The 19145-nt window shown below is 41.4% G+C and overlaps 1 protein-coding gene across 1 annotated transcript in view; it reads left to right on the top strand.

Annotated features, from left to right (window-relative positions):
* Window positions 1-19145, top strand: part of LRRC75A (leucine rich repeat containing 75A) — a 458785-nt gene that overhangs the window by 266311 nt on the left and 173329 nt on the right. The window contains exon 3 of the mRNA XM_075335269.1: window positions 11649-11761. Coding sequence (XP_075191384.1) covers window positions 11649-11761 — 113 coding nt within the window. The remainder of the gene's footprint in view (window positions 1-11648; window positions 11762-19145) is intronic.

Here is a 19145-nt window from a genome sequence, read left to right as displayed (position 1 = left end):
ATTTTGACTATGTTAAAAAGGAACTTGTAGCACCTACTAGGTTCCCATTAGTACCGGAGGCATTGTGTAAAGCATACATAATAATCCAGTACATTTTGAGGAAAAGACATAGACCACTCTTATGTGTTATGTACATTACATTCTTTGGATTATTCTTGCCTTGATGTGCATCAGGAATATGTCAATTGCTACAGAAAACCTTTTTGGCTTGGTGGTGTTGGGAGTGTAGGAGCCGTGCATTATTTTCTGGGGTGGCTGAGTCTTCTATTAAATTATCGGTAATAAGCTGACATCTGCGTCTTACAACCACTTTAGATTTTTTTACAGATTTGATCTCGTTCCTCCATTGTGTCTTCTCTGTTGACCAGGGCATGGTCTGTTTTGCAAGATACACTTAGCCTTATTTTGGACCCTCCATTGCAATATTCCTACTAAATATTGACTGATGTATTAGAATAGATTTGTCATCAACATCTACAGTTTTTCCTTACATAGTTGAAGCACAAAGGATTTCGGTGTTCCCGACATTGTGATGTACTAATGCGACTTTTTTCTTCTATGCCATATCATAAAGGCTCAAGATTGCACATCAGTATACTCGTATCGTAGTCAGTATAAATGTTTTGTGTACAGGATATTCATCTTTAAGATGTAGTTTAGTTTGCACATCTTGTTAGAATAATTTCTATAGTCATGAATTAGGATAGAGGATACGTTATTTACAGCAGTCCTCTACGATCAGAGGAAAGTTTATGGCAAGTGCATTTTAAGTGAATAGGTCAGAACATATTTTGTATTGTTGTGTTTGATGACTGTGTAAATGCATTAATTTGTCAACCTTGAAGTTTTTATATTCAGCTACCTGTATATACTAAAGCCTCACATAACATTCATGGACTGTTAATAATTTATTTATTATTACCGTTTCCAAATGTAACTTTTTATTCTTTCAGTTTATCATTTTGCACTCTGCTAGATTTTTAAGGGGACATAACTTCGTACTAGGTTGGGGGTTATACTTAAAGGGAACCTCTCACCAGATTTGGCGACTATACGCTGCAGCCACCACCACTGGGCTCTTATATACAGTATTCTAATATGCTGTATATAAGAGCCCAGGCCGCTGTGTAAAATCATTTTATAATACTCACCTAAGGGGCGGTGCAATGCAGACTGATCGGATGGGTCTCTCCGTTCTCCGGTACTGACGCCTCCTCTTTTGGCCATCTTTGTCCTCCTTCTTCTGAAGCCTCTGTGCATGACGCATCTTACGTCATGCACACTAGCCGGCATTGAGGTCCTCAGGGCAGATCAAAGTGCACCTGCGCGGGACCTCAATGCCGGCTAGTGTGCATGACGTAGGACGCGGCATGCACCTAGGCTTCAGAAGAAGGAAGATAAAGATGGCCGAAAGAGGAGGCGCTGGTACAAGAGAACGGAGACACCCATTCGACCAGTCTGCACGTGCCGCCCCGAAGGTAAGTATTAGAAAGTGATTGGCCTGGGCTTTTATATTCAGTATTCAAGAATGCTGTATATAAGGCTCACTGTTGGTGGCCGCAGGTTATTGGAGCCAAAGCTGGTGACAGGTTCCCTTTAATGGCAGAAAAAGCACCATTCCATGGGTTATGCCATGTTCATTTTAGATAGAAGAGGCTGTCTCCCGGCAACCCTTCCAGAAAAGCTATACTTGTTCATTCTTTATTATAATTGTGTTATAAACCTGAACATTTTACTAGTTGAGGCCTTTAAAGTAATGTTTGTTATTTTAGCAGCTCTCTTCTTTGTACAGTTAAATCCTAGACTTTCCGGGAAAGTTGGCATGTATGATTTTATGTTTGTGTGTAAAAGGCTTAATACAGAGACATGTCCCAAGCCTGATGGCACTAGTGATGAGCAGATATATCCACGGAGGGTTGAGATAGAGCCGAAGTTTCTGAAATTCACTGTTTCACGCAAATTCGAACACTTTGAGATTCAATTCACAGTTTGTAAAAAAAAAAATAATAAAGTTATAAAAACTTGCCCTACATCATTTTGTACACTACTGAGGCAAATGCTAAATACAAATACTGAATAAATACTTATTTTACACCAAAATTTCCAAAACAAATCTTGCCAGATCAGACAAGGTGACTTTCTGGATTTGTTTTCTCATTTTGTCTCTCAAAGTTGTGGTCTACCTATGATGTCAATTCCATCTTCTCTCATCTTTTTAAGTACGAGAACTTGCACAGTTGGTGGCTAACTAAATACTTTTTTTCCAACTGTACTTTCCATTTCCAGAGTCACTGGGTAAGTCTGTCTACAGTAGAATGTAGGCTCTTATGGACATTGGGGTCCTTTCTCTCATAGAGTGTAGGCTCTAATGGTTAGCTAGGTTCTCTCTCTCCCCCTTGTAGAGTGTAGGCTCTTATTATTGGGGAGGTCATCTGTCTCTCTTATATGGAATGTAAGCTCTTATGGACATCAGGATCCTCTAGTTCTCTCGTGGAGTATATAAACTTTATGACCAGCAGGGTTCTCTCTCTCATAGAGTGTAAGCTCTCATGGTCAGCGTCAGCTAGGTTCTCGCTCTCTCCCTTATAGAGAGTAGGCTTTTATTGTCAGGGTGGTGCTCTGTCTCTCTTAAGTAGAATGTAAGCTATTATGGTCAGTGGAGTCCTCCCTCTCTCTCTCTCCTGGCATGTATAAGCTTGTATGGCCAGTGAGGTCCTCTATCTCACACTTGTACCGTGTCAGCTATTATGGTCAGATGGGTTCTTGCTCTATCCTGTAGAGCGAGTTCCTCAATCTCAATCATGTAATTTTTGAGATTTGAAGCAAACACCTATCGACTGTTTTTAATTACACAAGATGTTGAAAAGACCTCCGATAGAAGCAAACTGACCTAATATTGATAGAGTGTAACAGCATTTCCTAAGCACTCATATATCACTAATTATATTGATTAAGCTGTAGTGTTGTATCTTGGCTCAGCACAGAAGATTTACATTAATAGAGTTAACTGGGTGATTGTCCATAAAGATTTGTAGAGAAGTGGTAAGACTTATAGATTACATGACCTCATCATGACAAAGTCTGTCTTTGTGCACATCCATCAGGACAATTAGCACAAAACCTCATGGATTCCCGTGTTCAGTAATTTTACCAACTCTCAGATGAAATCCCAGTATGAAGTTGGTGATCACATTATTATTATTATTATTATTATTATTATTATTATTATTATTATTAATTTTTAAAGCTCCCACATCTCACCCCATGGAATTTACTAGGTCAACCGAGGTGCGTTTTTGGTAATTCCTTAGAGATGGATGAGGTGTACCTTACGGCTTAGTGTTTTGCAGTTTGCATTTTGTTATTTTATGTCAGACTCTTGATTTACAATAGAGCTGTCTGTCTCCAAAAGTCCAGATGACCTCGTGTTCCTGTCTAATGCATTTATAGTTTGTGATGATAATATTAATATGGTACGTACGAGACAAGATGATATATTCCATATCACTAATATTGAATATTTTGTCTGCCACAGCTTGACCAATTCACATTACCCTGACCTTGACAGATGCCTTTCAGGCTTTGTAAGCGAAACAAGCAACTGCAAAAACATGTGACTGTGGGACGATAGGGATAATTTGTAGGTCTAGATAAGGTGAAATTAAGTTCCAGGCCATCATTTCTTCTTTTTGGATGTGTTTTCTCGTTTGCCTCTCCATTGTAGACTGGTACATTGGAAAATTACCTTTTAGAATATTTCCAGTTAGGCTACATACACATTGCGTTTTTTAGACCCAGCATAGCTGCTGAATTTTCCCAGGTGAGTCTTCTTTGCCGGCAGTATTGCCGTCATTTCAGCAGCTCAGCCGCCGGCATCTTTTACTCTATTCTGTGACTAACACTTCCTTCACACATCCTTGTCTCCGGTAAGTGTGATGTCAGTTTTCACACGCACCGGAGACATAGCCACGTGTAAAAATCAATCGGTCTGTGCACACGTCCATGTTTTCACACGGACCGTGTGTCCGGGTGGAGCATACGCGTGTCTGTGTGCTCCACACTGCGACATATCCATTTTTCACCAGCAGCACTGATGTCACACGGACAACACACTGATGTGATCCATGTAACATCAGTGTGACATGTACTGGAGAAGTGAGTTGATACACACGGCACTTCTTTAGTGGTGCTCAAGTAGGGTCCAAAACCGTCTCAAGTATATGTAGAAACTTGGCACTCAAGATAAATGTGAATATTGGTCTTTTATCGAGAAGAACTTGTAGACCAGCACAAGCACAGACGTTTCGGTCAAAGACCTTCATCAGTGTGCGTGCAGGGGGTCCTCATTGGACACCGCTTCATACTTCACTACGCCAGTTGCCAAGTTGCTATACCTTCTGAGGAACCCCTGCACGCATACTGATGAAGATCTTTGACCGAAACGTCTGTTCTTGTGCTGGTCCTACAAGTTCTTCTCAATAAAAGACCACTATTCACATTTATCTTGAGTGCCAAGTTTCAACATTTACATACTGGAGAAAACACAGGTCACATAAAAATAAAGAATTTTTATACTTTCCTGTCTCCAGCGCTGCTGTCTCTGCCCCTGCTGTTATTTCTGGGTCCAATCATTATGCTCATGCAAATTCACTGAAATGACCGCGGACCGAGAAGTAACAGCAGCGCTGGAGACAGGTAAGTATACCAGCTCATGCTGTCTGTGTGCTATCCGGATGTCACATGGATAGCACAGGGACAGCACACGTAGAACACACGCACAAACACACACCACAGACCGTGCAAAACGTTAGTGTTTTGCACGGACGTGTGACAAATAGTCTTATAGAGTGCAGGTGAAGCCACTCAAAGAATGAGTATGTCGCTTCCTTTATCCACTTCAGGAATCTAAACGGTAAAGCGGTTAAAAGAAGTGACATATGACGGAAGATATGCAGAACAATTTGGTTTTGACATTGCTGTGCATTATTCTCATTTTATGTGACACATTTGTGATGCATTTTAAAGTGGATTCTGGGTGGAATCGATCTGAAAAAGCCGTAATGTGGACATACCCTTACAGTGCGTAGACATATCTTCTAGCTCAGTCCGATCACCTATATCCTATTTTTCATGCTATTGACCAGCTTATGAGAAACATGGCTGCTTTTTAACAGTAATCGGCATTTCATACATAGCAAGAAATTTGTTAATCAGTTTACACCAATTTTGTGATGTGAAAAACATCGGTAGAGGTGCGAAGGTCAGTGACTGTAACGTCGTCACGGTAACAGCCACTAAACAATCACTGTAACAGAAGTAGAGTTGGAGCGCTGGACCTGGGGAGGGTGAGGACTGAATGTTTTCTATTATTTTTTTTTATGCAGTGAAGAATACTGAAAGGGTAAAACCTCTTTTTTCAATATATGCAGAATAATTTGCAACCTTTTTTTGCCATTATTAAAAAGTAAAATGTCTGGACCTATATGGGGAGTGATGTGGCTGGCATGTTTCCCTCAAATTTCCCACAAGTTTATCATCCATAAAGAGAGAAATGTTCATCATCTTTAGCACACTTTTTTGGGGGGGAAGCACATTATGTGTGTAATGTATGAAAAGGGTTTTGCCACATTTTATTCCATACCATGTATGTTTAAGGCTTTATGCACATGCTACAGATTTGGTGCAGAAATTTTCTGCATCAATTTTGCACCTTCTAGCAGAAAAAAACGCAATGAAAAGCGCATACAGTTTATGCGTTTTTTGGGTTTTTTTTTTAAAGTGAAGTCAATAGTTGGAAGGGCTAAGAAACGCCCCAACAATTGACACCCTGCAGATTTTTTCTGCACCAAAATCTGCACCAAATCTGCAAGGAAAAAAAAAGCAACATCTTTCGCACAGCACTTCAGAAATCTCATTGACTTTGCAGGCTTCAGGAGAGGCAGATTTTAGTGCATATTTCTCACAAAAAAACCCCTCATAAGGCCTGCGACACACATCCGTGCCGCCGGGACGTGTTTATCATTTTTTGCACGTACCGGAGGCACGGAGACACGTTAAGCAATGCTACCCTATTGTAGCAGGCACACACACGTAAAACCACACGGAACGTGTGTCCGTGTGCGTTTGTACGTGTGCGTTTTTCTAAACGCTGACATGTCCGTGTTGTCTCCGGCAGCACGGGTGTCACACGGCCCGCACCCGTACCACACGGGTGTAGTGTAGATGCGGTCCCGTGTGACACGCGCCGGAGAAAACACACGTGTCAGTGAAAAAAAACCAAAACATTTATTCACCTTCTCCAGCCCTCCTGTCTCTGCTGCCACTTTCTGCCGACCACCGCTAATTATGCTCATTTAATATTCACTTCACTACCTGGCAGCAGCAGCAGCGGGGAGACGGCAGGGCTGGAGACCGAGGATCAGCACCACGGAGAGCAGCGCGGACAGCAGGAAGGACCACGTGAGTATGTAAATTATCGGTTCTACGTTTGCTATCGCGGATAGCACACGTAGAACACACGTGGCCCGCACGTACCAGAGACACGTACTTACCTGCACGCAACACGCAAGGGAAATACGTGTCTCTCGGCACGTGCGTGATTTTCAGGTGAGTGTGGCAGAGGCCTAAGAAAATACACTGTGTGCACAGGCCCTAAGACTCGCATATGAAGTAAATCACCTCCGCAATATATACCAGCCATATTCACACATTGAACCTTTTTTTTTTTAAAATGATATTACCAAAAGTAATTGGACAAGGGACTCTAAGGGCTGCAATTAACTCTGAAGGCGTCTCCCTCGTTAACCTGTAATCAATGAAGTAGTTAAAAGGTCTGGGGTTGATTACACGTGTGTGGTTTTGCATTTGGAAGCTGTTGCTGTGACCAGACAACATGCGGTCTAAGGAACTCTCAATTGAGGTGAAGCAGAACATCCTGAGGCTGAAAAAAAAGAAAAAATCCATCAGAGAGATAGCAGACATGCTTGGAGTAGCAAAATCAACAGTCGGGTACATTCTGAGAAAAAAGGAATTGACTGGTGAGCTTGGGAACTCAAAAAGGCCTGGGCGTCCACGGATGACAACAGTGGTGGATGATCGCCGCATACTTTCTTTGGTGAAGAAGAACCCGTTCACAACATCAACTGAAGTCCAGAACACTCTCAGTGAAGTAGGTGTATCTGTCTCTAAGTCAACAGTAAAGAGAAGACTCCATGAAAGTAAATACAAAGGGTTCACATCTAGATGCAAACCATTCATCAATTCCAAAAATAGACAGGCCAGAGTTAAATTTGCTGAAAAACACCTCATGAAGCCAGCTCAGTTCTGGAAAAGTATTCTATGGACAGATGAGACAAAGATCAACCTGTACCAGAATGATGGGAAGAAAAAAGTTTGGAGAAGAAAGGGAACGGCACATGATCCAAGGCACACCACATCCTCTGTAAAACATGGTGGAGGCAACGTGATGGCATGGGCATGCATGGCTTTCAATGGCACTGGGTCACTTGTGTTTATTGATGACATAACAGCAGACAAGAGTAGCCGGATGAATTCTGAAGTGTACCGGGATATACTTTCAGCCCAGATTCAGCCAAATGCCGCAAAGTTGATCGGACGGCGCTTCATAGTACAGATGGACAATGACCCCAAGCATACAGCCAAAGCTACCCAGGAGTTCATGAGTGCAAAAAAGTGGAACATTCTGCAATGGCCAAGTCAATCACCAGATCTTAACCCAATTGAGCATGCATTTCACTTGCTCAAATCCAGACTTAAGACGGAAAGACCCACAAACAAGCAAGACCTGAAGGCTGCGGCTGTAAAGGCCTGGCAAAGCATTAAGAAGGAGGAAACCCAGCGTTTGGTGATGTCCATGGGTTCCAGACTTAAGGCAGTGATTGCCTCCAAAGGATTCGCAACAAAATATTGAAAATAAAAATATTTTGTTTGGGTTTGGTTTTTGTCCAATTACTTTTGACCTCCTAAAATGTGGAGTGTTTGTAAAGAAATGTGTACAATTCCTACAATTTCTTATCAGATATTTTTGTTCAAACCTTCAAATTAAACGTTACAATCTGCACTTGAATTCTGTTGTAGAGGTTTCATTTCAAATCCAATGTGGTGGCATGCAGAGCCCAACTCGCGAAAATTGTGTCACTGTCCAAATATTTCTGGACCTAACTGTATATAGTTGGGACATCCATTGTTTGTATACAATAAAGACTGAATATAAATATATTGTCCTGACATCCATTGTTTGCACACAATTAAGCAATGATTTTCTTTGACTTTATGGATGAGGATAGAGAGAAAAAATGAAAACTTTTGGTAATTAGTTTATGTAGATTAATATTCGTATAGCTCTTGTCATTGTTACTTCCACAGGAATTCTATAAGGAAATCACCAAATAGTTAGAAGGTGATTAATCACAAGCGGAATAGTTTGCTGTTCAGTATTGTTATCAGTTTAATACATTGTTTTCCAGTTAATAGAATTGTATTGTGGAGCGTATAGTCAGCATTTTATATCATACATAGTCAATAGTGAACAGCGTTCATTATAATGTAACGGCAACCAGGAATGGATAATAGGATATTTACTGTTTATTATGAGCATTTCACCCTTGTCATTCATGGTTAGCGGCAGATGTGTGGGGTACTTATGGAAACTTTTAAAGGGAACCTGTCACCAGATTTGGTAACTATAAGCTGTGGCTATTCCAGAATGCTGTATATAAGAGCCCAGGCCGCTCTGTAGAACATAAAAATCACTTTTATAATACTTACCTAGGGGGTGGTCTGGTCCGATGGGTTTCGCTGCTCTCCGGTCCGCAGCCTCCTCGCTGCTGCGATCGCCGTCCTCCTTCTTCTGAGGCCCGTGTGCACAACGCGTCCTACATCATGTACACTGGCCAGTATTGAGGTCCTGCGCAGGCACACTTCGATCTGCCCTGCTCAGGACAGATCAGAGTATTGTAGTGCGCATGTGCAGGCGATCTGTAACCTTTCCTTGCGCCTGCGCATTACAGTACTTTGATCTGCCCTCAGCCAGGCAGATCAAAGTGGACCTGCACAGGACCGCAATGTCAGCCTGTGTGGATGACGTAGATACGTCATCCACACTGGGGGCTGGGTAGAAGGAGGACTGATATTGCAGCAGAGAGAGGAGGCACCGGAGCGGAGAGAGGTGGCATCGGAGCAGAGAGAGGAGGCGCCAGACTAGAGAGCAGCGACACCCATCAGACTGGACCACCCTCTAGGTTAGTACTATACTTGTAAAAGTGTTTTTTATGTTCTACTGAGCGGCCTGGGCTCTTATATACCGCATTCTACAATGCTGTATATAAGGGCTCACTGGTGGTGGCTGCAGCTTATGGTGACCAAATCTGGTGACAGGTTCCCTTTAAGATAGATAGATAGATAGATAAATATGGACCAAAGTATTGGGGCACATCTTAATCATTGCGCTCTTGTTTTTCATTCTGTCCCATTACAACTGATGTGTAATATCCAGCCCTGCAACATGCAGTTGCCTTTACTAACATTTGTAAGAAATTGGCTCATTCTAAAGCAGTCACTGTCACCAGCGCGGCTCTGTAATATTGTGTCACTGGTGTAACAAGTCCGTTTGTGGCATTTCTTCCCTCTTAAATTTTCCACGATCACCTGTGTGCGATATTATTAAAAACTAGAAATGTTTAAAAGGAACCAACCAGCATGATTTTCCTATATAAAGTAAAGCCAGTGCTATACTGGCGCTAGGATGCTGAATGTAAGCATGACTTTTGTTCTTAGATTGAATGTTTTATTTTAGAAATATGTGAAAGTAAAGTTCCAGCAATGCACTGCTATTTGATTGACAGGTGCAACAGGAAGGGAATATGTGGATCAGATCTTGCTATCTATTCCCGACCCCTGTCTGCCTGCCTTGGCTTGATAGAGGTTAGAAAATAATGGTGGCCACACAAAATATTGACGCTTAGAACACAATTTGTCCATTTTCCCTTAGGGGTGTACTCATTTTTGTTGCCAGCAGTTTAGACATTAATGGCTGTGTGTTGAGTTCTTTAGAAGGCACCAAATTCACTCCGTTATACAAGCTGTACACTGACTACTTTACATTTGTCAGTGTCATATCTTCTGTTGTCCCATGAAAAGATATAATAAAATATATACAAAAATATGAGTAGTGTACTCACTTTTGTGATTTACTGTATGTTCTTTTCTGAATCACTGCAGTTAATTTTGCAGATCCTGAATGGACCTTTATTATCCCATCAAATGCAGCCATCTTTATGGCCTCCGCTAATAAAAAAAAAACTTAAGATGACTGACAATTGCAGTGAACTTTGGTAATTGTGATCTCAGGCAGTTTATTTTTATTTTTTTGCTACATGGTGGTGGAGGGGCCAAGTAATGCCAAGCTTCTACATTTGACTTCTGATGTAAATATGATATACAAAGATGAATTGTCTTTATTGAATCGTCCCTCGTTATGATAGCATGAGAAGATGTGTTTTGGGCACTTTGATGTTTTCCTTGTTCTGGTCAATATGTGAAGCTCGGACAACGCTCCAAACTTTTACCTAGAGTTTTTGACCCCCAGTTCTCAGCCCTCAGAGTATATTGACACTTGGTGTTTTTGTGAACATTTTTTAGGAATTTTTACTTATATTGAAAAACCAACGAATGAATGGACATATTAAAGATTTAAAGGGAACCTGTCAGGTGCAATATGCACCAAGAACCATGAGCAGTTCTGGCTGCATATTTCTAATCCCTGCCTAAGCATCCCTGTATTACACTAGCATAAATAAAGAGATATTTAGAAAAAGTATTTCTAAAAATCTTTTATCATATGCTAATGAGGATAGCAACTAGTTGCAAGGTCGTTACTTCCCCTGACTAGTCCGCCCTCTTAGCATGGTAGTATGCCCACAAGGGAGTGCTAACATGCTACTCAATGCAGCATCACCATCAGTCCACTGTCTCCGCTGTTCAGAAGTCCCTGGCACCTTCGGTCATGCGCACTAGACCTCAATGAAACCGGGATGTGTACACCCAGCTTCATACTGTGCATGACCAGACTTCTGAACAGTGGAGACAGCGAACACAGGCATGCTCGTCACCTCTGATGCTGTATTGAGTAGCATGTTAGCAGTCTCCTGTGGGCGTACTACCATGCTAAGAGGGCGGACTAGTCGGGGGAAGTAACGCCCTTACGACTAGTCCTTGTGCTCATTAGCATATGATAAAAGATCTTTATAATTACTTTTTCTAAAGATCTCTTTATTATGCTAGTGTATACAGGGACAGTTAGGCAGGGATTAGCAATATACACCCAGCACTGCTCGTGGTTGTGGGTGCATATTGCACCTGACAGGTTCCCTTTAAAAAAAATTGGCCAGCAGGAAGTGAAAAACACAAGTAAAAAAATAAATAAATAAATATCATTCACTTTGCTGATACCGTAAAATGTTGAACCCCCCCCCCCCAAAAAAAAACTGGAAAAAAAGACTGCAAAAATGCCATGTGTGAACAAGTTCTAACATCGTAGCTAAGCAATGAGTGAAGAAGAATTATTAAACAGTTAAGTTAATATGTATGCATATTATATGCCCTGATCTTGCCTCTTTTCCTTATTGCAGGAGGGTGATTCCCTTGGGGCCATGGAGAAGGTTTGCAGACAGCTGACGTACCACCTCAGCCCTCACTCACAGTGGAAACGTCAAGGTATTGTGAAGCGGAAGCCGCAGGCCTGGTGAGTCACGCTTCCAGAAACAGCGAATGTTGACAGCTCATGGATCTGAAGTTGATATGGGGGATATGCATGTGTTTTTAGTGAACACATTGCTTGTTTCTTTTGACTCCTGTAGTCCTCCCTACTTGTTTTGTATGCACATGACTTGTTATGAAAGCCCAGGGCTTCTACGTGACCCAGATGTTTAATGTAACCTAGATCAGCACTTCCTTGTAGGCTCTTCGCAACCTTATACAACGTGCTAGATCATTTCCTGTCATCACAACCTCTTTCCCTATAATAACCTTTAATATTGAGGTTTTTCTGCCTCAGCCTTTCTCCTTATCTCATTATTCAGTGTCATTGTTAATGGGGTGATAACTCTTCTGATGAATTTAGTTCTTTGCTTTCACCATTAGACCTATATAATATGCTTGGAGGTTACACATAAAGTATCTCGATAGGGTATATAACATTTTACTTTTAATTGTGCCTCCAAAGTCCTTTAATGGGAAAGTAATTACATTGTATTCTTCACTCGAAGGCGTATATTGATGTGGCATGAAGCTTCTAGGTCCTCCTAAAAAGCAATGATTGGACTTCTCACCTAACTGAAGGATGCTATACGTATACATAATACTAATAAAATTCATATACACGTGTAGAATAAGTCCTTCAGGTCATCCTCAAAAAACACCTGGCCACTAGTATGTCAGTATACATTATGCTGATCAAATGCAAAAGTATATACACTGCACTGGTAAAAGGTGTATATAGGTAAAGATCATGCTTGCCAACTTAACAGAATGTCTAGGAGTCTCTTAGAAAAAGGAGAGACATCCAGAACACCCAGAAGAGTTGGGCAAGGTTCCAGTTGCCATAGACTCCTCCCAGACTTTCTGGTAAGCGGTGCCCCCTTTAGGAATCCCACCAGCAACATGCACAATCCCCTAAGAGGTGGTGTGTTTATGTTTAAAAAAAATGTTACTGCACGTCATCGAATATTTAAAAATGGTCAAGTAGAGTAAAACTTAAATTTGTTGACGCTTGTGCCAAAACTATGACTTGTTCCATTATTCAACCACCACTCATATTATATGCCACTGTGTAGGCAGGGTTGGCACCTGCTTAAGGCGGTACCCCCTGCCTACCTGGGAGAGAACATCCCCCCCCCCAACATTGCTGAATGCTTGCGACCGCCCATTATGTTCCTCTGGCCACAGACATTCAGCACAGTGATGGACAGGGTGTCTCGGGTGACAGTTATGTGGTTTCTGGCCATAGAAGGTCACAGCGTTTGGCTCTGCACACTGCTTCCTGACTTTCTATTGTTCCTGCTGGTCAGTATTTATTGTAATAGGTACCTTTCCTGATGCATTTTCATCTCTCCCCCTTTTGGACCAAGCAGGAGCTCGCCTTCTTCCCAGCTGCTGATCATCAGTATTCTCTTGGTGCTTAAAGGGAACCTGTCAGGTCCCTTATGTGTTCTGACCTACAAGCAGGGTGATGTGTGACCTAGTAACCCCTTCCTACCCATCCCTGTGTTGTAATATTGTGTAATATGAATGTATAAAAATAAGTTTTATTACTTACATGTTCCCTATGTAAATGATCAGAGGGTCTAGTCCCCAGGGCGTTTCTGCGCCCCGTGGGCGTTTGTATGCTTTCTGTGGCATCACGCCCCTGTGGGTGTTATACCATGGATGTACATGAGCGATGTTACCATCAGCTTCTTGAGATCCTGCGCATGCGCACTTGCCATTCCCACAGCCTTTTTATTCGGGTGCTTGCTTCTCAGCTGTGCGCATGGTCGGAACCGCAGGAGTCTTCTATTCTGTAGGAAATATTCCTTTTCTTGTATTGTCTCCTATTTTATACCAGTTATATAGTCCATCCATTGTTGATTGCAGCCATTTCTGATGTTTCAATGTTTTTGACATATATCACGTAATTAAGTCATACACTTGTCGAGCAGTTTCTCTTGCTCAGCAGCCAGATGAATATGTAGTATGTGTTTTCAAAGCAAGGGAACACAATGCTGTGAGTTGTTAGCAGAACCATCTAAGATTGTGGTTGTGAATAGACTGTGTGCTCTTTGTTAATTGCTTTTCTAATTACGTTTTGGACACTTTTTTTAAAACATAAAGAAAAGTGTAATGACTTCCAATGTTCGCCATTTCAAGAATAATTGCTGTTTCATCTAAGCATATAAAATGCTGGAGATCTGCACAATTACTTAGCCTGTCATACACAAACACAAGTAATATGTGAAGTCTCTTAAAGGGAACTTGTCAGGTGCAATATGCAGCAAGAACCATGAGCAGTTCTGGGTGCATATTGCTAATCCCTGCCTAACTGTCCCAGCCTATAGTAGCATAGATGAAGAGATCTTTAGAAAAGTATTTCTAAAGATCCTTTATGATATACTAATGAGGCCAGCGACTAGTCTAGAGATAGACCAACAGAGAGAGACCTACAGACAGACACAGAGAGAGACCAGGAGTGCTTTTAAACGATTTAGAACGTTCTGCTGGACATGCTGGGCATGCTCAGTAGAACGTGACGGAATCCTGCACTGGAATCTGTCGCCAAACGCATGGCGACGGAATCCAGCACCATAGACATTCATTATCCCTCTTAACGGATCCCAATGGAATCCTGCGGAGTGCATTTTTTTACAGCAACAAAAAACGCTACATGCTGCGTTCCATCCGCCCGGCGCTCAGTCGCAGTGCGTCGTCAATGCAAGTCTATGGGAAACAACAGCTTGCGCTAACGGCTTGCGCTATTTTCCATAGCGGCGGATTGCAATGAACGCAAGTGTGAAAGTAGCCCAAGAGAGTCCTTTATGTTACAGTTATGGTCAAGTATCATGACTTTAACTCTTGTATGTTTCTGTTGTCATTTTTTTAATTTTTCTGTGTGTATTTTTCTTAGACTTTAGTGATCATTATTTCCCTAGTATTACTAATTTATGTTTATGCTTATGGATTTGACAAATTACAGCAAACATGTAGAAGTCATAGACTGCTGAACAAACTAGGTTAATTATGCCCCCGATGAGATACTGCATGGTTGTGACCTCCATAGTGCAGACACAGAAGGTCAGCTGTGTAATGAAATCTCGGGCAAAGGGTTGATCAAGGTTTTAGAGAGACAAAGAAGATATAACTTCTGTTTAAGCCAGTAGAGCCGAAAGCCAGGCGATTGTTTTTAAGCATAGGACCCCAGGTTACCATCTGCCTGTGCTTCTATGTAGAAATGTCCTTTGGTTATAATTCATTGATTTCAAACTCTGCAAGGGGAGCATTTTAGAATGACTTATAATACATATATGAGCAGCATGATGTTCCATATCACTTCTAGTAATAAATCAAAGCCTACCTCTGCTTACTTAATAATGCCAAACCTTCCATTCTGTACCGAATAACATACAAAAAAGGCCTAATGCACAATAACGAGTTCTGGGCATAGCCCATTTAGATAAGTCGATACTCCAAATCGAGCACTAATTGGAACGCTCATTGTTTGATTATCGGCCTGTCTAAACTGGATAGTAATCCCCCAATGAATAAGCTAAATGCTCGATTGTCAGGTGAGATGAATTTTAACAAAGTTTATAGTTCATCATTCTGGGTAGCATATTCTCCTGTGTAAGTGTGCTGGGGACAACATGATGTTCTCTGCACTCAGAACGATTATATGAACGATTGTTCTGTACCTATGGAATGTTTGTCACTATCCTTTGTCTGTCACTGTTATTTATTGGACTTCTGGGAGTCGTTTTCATATTTTTAAATTTTTTTTTTTTACAATTTTTATTTATTTTACTAGTCCCGCTAGGGGACTTTATGGATCAGCAGTCTGATCGCTTGTACATTTCTGTTGATCAGAGCTGCACAGCTCTGATCAGCAGAAATGCAGCATTCCTGTCAGAGCTGGCGCTCTGATGGCTCTGACAGGAAATATGTCATGATAGCGACAGGGGTCATCACATGACCTGTCACTACCATGGCAACCATCGTCTCCCCGTGATCGCATCATGGGGCCTCCGATACTGGCAGGGAATGGCGCGATCTCTGCTGCTGCCATTTAAATCACGCTGTCACATTTTGACAGCTCTATCTAAGTGGCGAGCAGGCGCGGGTGGATCACGGATCCACCTACGCCTGATAGCCCCCCATGTCTGCTGTTGAAATCAGCAGACATGTGCAGGTATCACCGCTGGCTCACCTCAGCACCTGAGCATGATTACTGCTGTACGACTGAGGACATACCAGTACGTCCTTGGTCATAAAGAAGCGATATATATATATATATATATATATATATATATATATATATATATATATATATATATATATATATATATATATATATATATATATATATATATATATATATATATATATATATATATATATATAATATATATATATATAATTTTTTTTTTTTTTTTTTTTTTTAAAAAGCCTCATGTGGTTCCACTTATTTTGATACACAACAGCCAAGATAAGCACACGGCTGGGGGCTGCAGTCTGTGGCTGTCTGCTTTACTTGTGCTGGGTATAAATACGGGGGAACCTTGCGCCAATTTTTTTATTTATGTATGTACCACAATATACGCATGTAGCATCTGTGATTGGAAGCAGTTAGCTGTCACACTGCTACTCAAGGTGGGGGCACGTATTACTGGAATAAATTACAGATGCCGGTGGGTGGGGAAAGCAGTGCGTATGCATGAGCCTAATGCGCCACCCCGAAAGTGAATGGGCAGCCATGGGAGCAGTTACAGTCGTGCTGGAGTCTTGATAAGTATAGCATGCCTGCTCCTGTCCCCCTATCCCTTCTACCACCATTTTTAGTCGCCGGATTCTGGTCTTCATAGACTTATATGGGGACTGGTGTCCAGCCATATATCCGGGATCAATTCCGGACTGGAAGCTTTTTTTTTATAAATCCGTTTAGGTCCGCCGGTCCCTGTTATCTGCATGTTCGCCCATCACTACTCAGGACTAATCATTGCTCAGACTACAATGTCCCGCACACAGCACTCCAGCACGCTCCCTCCTCTGATTGACACTTCACTGTCAATGCTCCATCTCTATAGAGAGCCAGGTGTGGGCGGGGACAGCTCTTAGCTCTTCTGCTTTGCTAAATCTAAAAAGTCTGATTCTGTCAGAACGGCTGCAGTGAGTAATCCTAAGTGATACATCATTGTATTCAGGATCTCTTTGCCTACTTTGTGCTGTTATCAGATGAGGTAGCAAAAACCTGCAGACAGATTCCCTTTAAGTTTTAAGACTGACACAAATGTTGATTTTCACAAATGTTGTCACTTCATTGTTTCAGATCTTTTAGTCAGATGTTTCTTTGGCTTCTGAAATTTCAATTATCAGCATTTCATAAGTTTTCAATTTTTTTTTTTGACAAATACATCAACTCTTTGTAAAGACTCAATATTTACAGTGTTGACTCTTAGCTTTCAAGATTTCTGCAATTTGCTCTGACATGTTGGATATCGCCTTTTGGGACAAATCCTGATTAACGGCAACTTTTATTTTTGTCTAAACAGACCGGGTTTTATTTTATGGATGCTATGAGTAAGAACAAACTGCTCGAAACGCGTAGGCCAGTGATTCTTATGTTTTTTTAATGGTTGAACTAAAAAGATGTGTTTAATATAAGAAGTCTGGAATGCCATTATATACTATTACTGCAGGAGCTGGATTTTTTATTTTTCTTCTCCTCTTCAGCTGTGTACTGGCTCAGGATCCTCCGTGCACCGCACCCTTGGCTGTATTACCCGTTCAAACACTTTGATGGACTGGTGAGCTGACTACCCTTTCTTTTCGTCGTATGCACTGACCCTATGCCCGGCGTTCTGAGGCGGTGCAAAAGACACAGGTACACGCGTCACTGCCGATGATGATGCTAGGAAGGAGGCATTGAATAGCACACCCCTGTGGGTGTACTAATATGCTAAGGGGGCGGAATGAGCCCAGGAACTAACGCCCTTGTGACTAGTCCCTGGCCTCATTAGCATATCATAAAGGATCTTTAGAAATACTTTTTTTTAAAGATCTCTTTATGCTACTAGATACAGGGACAGTTAGGCAGGAATTAGTAATATGCACCCAGAACTGCTCATGGTTCTGGGTGCATATTGCACCTGACAGGCTCCCTTTAATAAAATTTGCCACAATAAAAACTAAAGCAGAGAACTTTGTGAAAACCGAACATTGTGTCCTTCGCAAAACTTTTGGCCGCAACTGTATGATAAATCATACACCAATATGTTGCTCATACATAAGGATACAGAATGGGTGTTCAGTGTTCAAGTTTGAAACCCAATTAATTAGTAACTAATTAATTTTGTATATGACCATCCTGCAAAATTGGTACTTGAGCTGACAAATTAGGCCTGTCTTTTTTTAGTGGACATATAAAGAAATGTGGATTATTCTGTTAACAGTTGTCAGTCTCTTATTAGCAGATGCCATGTGCTCTGAAGATCAACAGTTATTTTATCTGTTCTCTGATCTCCCATCCTCTGTGTTATGCAGAATGGAGCTAGATAAAGGCAGAAGCGTAGCTAAAGGCTCACCGGTCCTGCTGCAATTTATCTTCATGGACTTGTTTGCTGCTTATCTGTAACTTTCAGCTGCATCACTAGGTCTCTAAAGTGACCCATCATTACAATTTTAATAGCCAGGGTAATTTATAGTATCCTAAAAAAAAATCAGGAGTATAAGCATGAAGATGTATGTTTTGCCTTGTTCCCTCCAAAACAATATATACATTGAAAACAGCAGATCGATAAAGCAACTTATATAACATGGCTATGTCACACGGTGTCTGGCTCAAAACTCGCCGAGTGTCGGGACTACTGACGCTGTTCACACAGCAGAGTCGTACACGATACTGCAGGCTCGGGCGTTGACCAGCTGTGCTCTTGCTAGTAATCAGTCTTGGGTTTAAATCCCATTGAACATCTGTGGAGAGATCTTAAAATTGCTGTTGGGAGAAGACGTCTTCAAATATGAGAGACCTGGAGCAGTTTACAAAAGAAGAGTCCAAAATTCCAGTTGAGATGTGTAAGAAGCTTGTGGATGGTTATAGCAAGCGATTGATTACAGATATTTATTCCAAAGGGTGTGCATCCGAATATGATGAGGGTGCCAACAATTTTTTCTGGCCTTTTTTTGGAGTTTTGTGTGAACTTATGTCCAATTTGACTTTTTTTTTTCTTCGTTTCATTTTTTGTGTTGTTCCAATACACACAAAGGAAATAAAAATGTGCATAACAATTCGTGTGTAATTGCAGTAATTTTCTTGGGAGAAATACTTCATTCTCTGGAACAATTTCAAGGGTGCTAACACTTTTGGCCGTGACTGTATGTGG

This window comes from Anomaloglossus baeobatrachus, chromosome 2, assembly GCF_048569485.1.
Source record: "Anomaloglossus baeobatrachus isolate aAnoBae1 chromosome 2, aAnoBae1.hap1, whole genome shotgun sequence".
Taxonomy (NCBI): domain Eukaryota; kingdom Metazoa; phylum Chordata; class Amphibia; order Anura; family Aromobatidae; genus Anomaloglossus; species Anomaloglossus baeobatrachus.
Note: the sequence above shows the minus strand (reverse complement) of the source record. Positions and strands in the feature narration are given on the sequence as shown.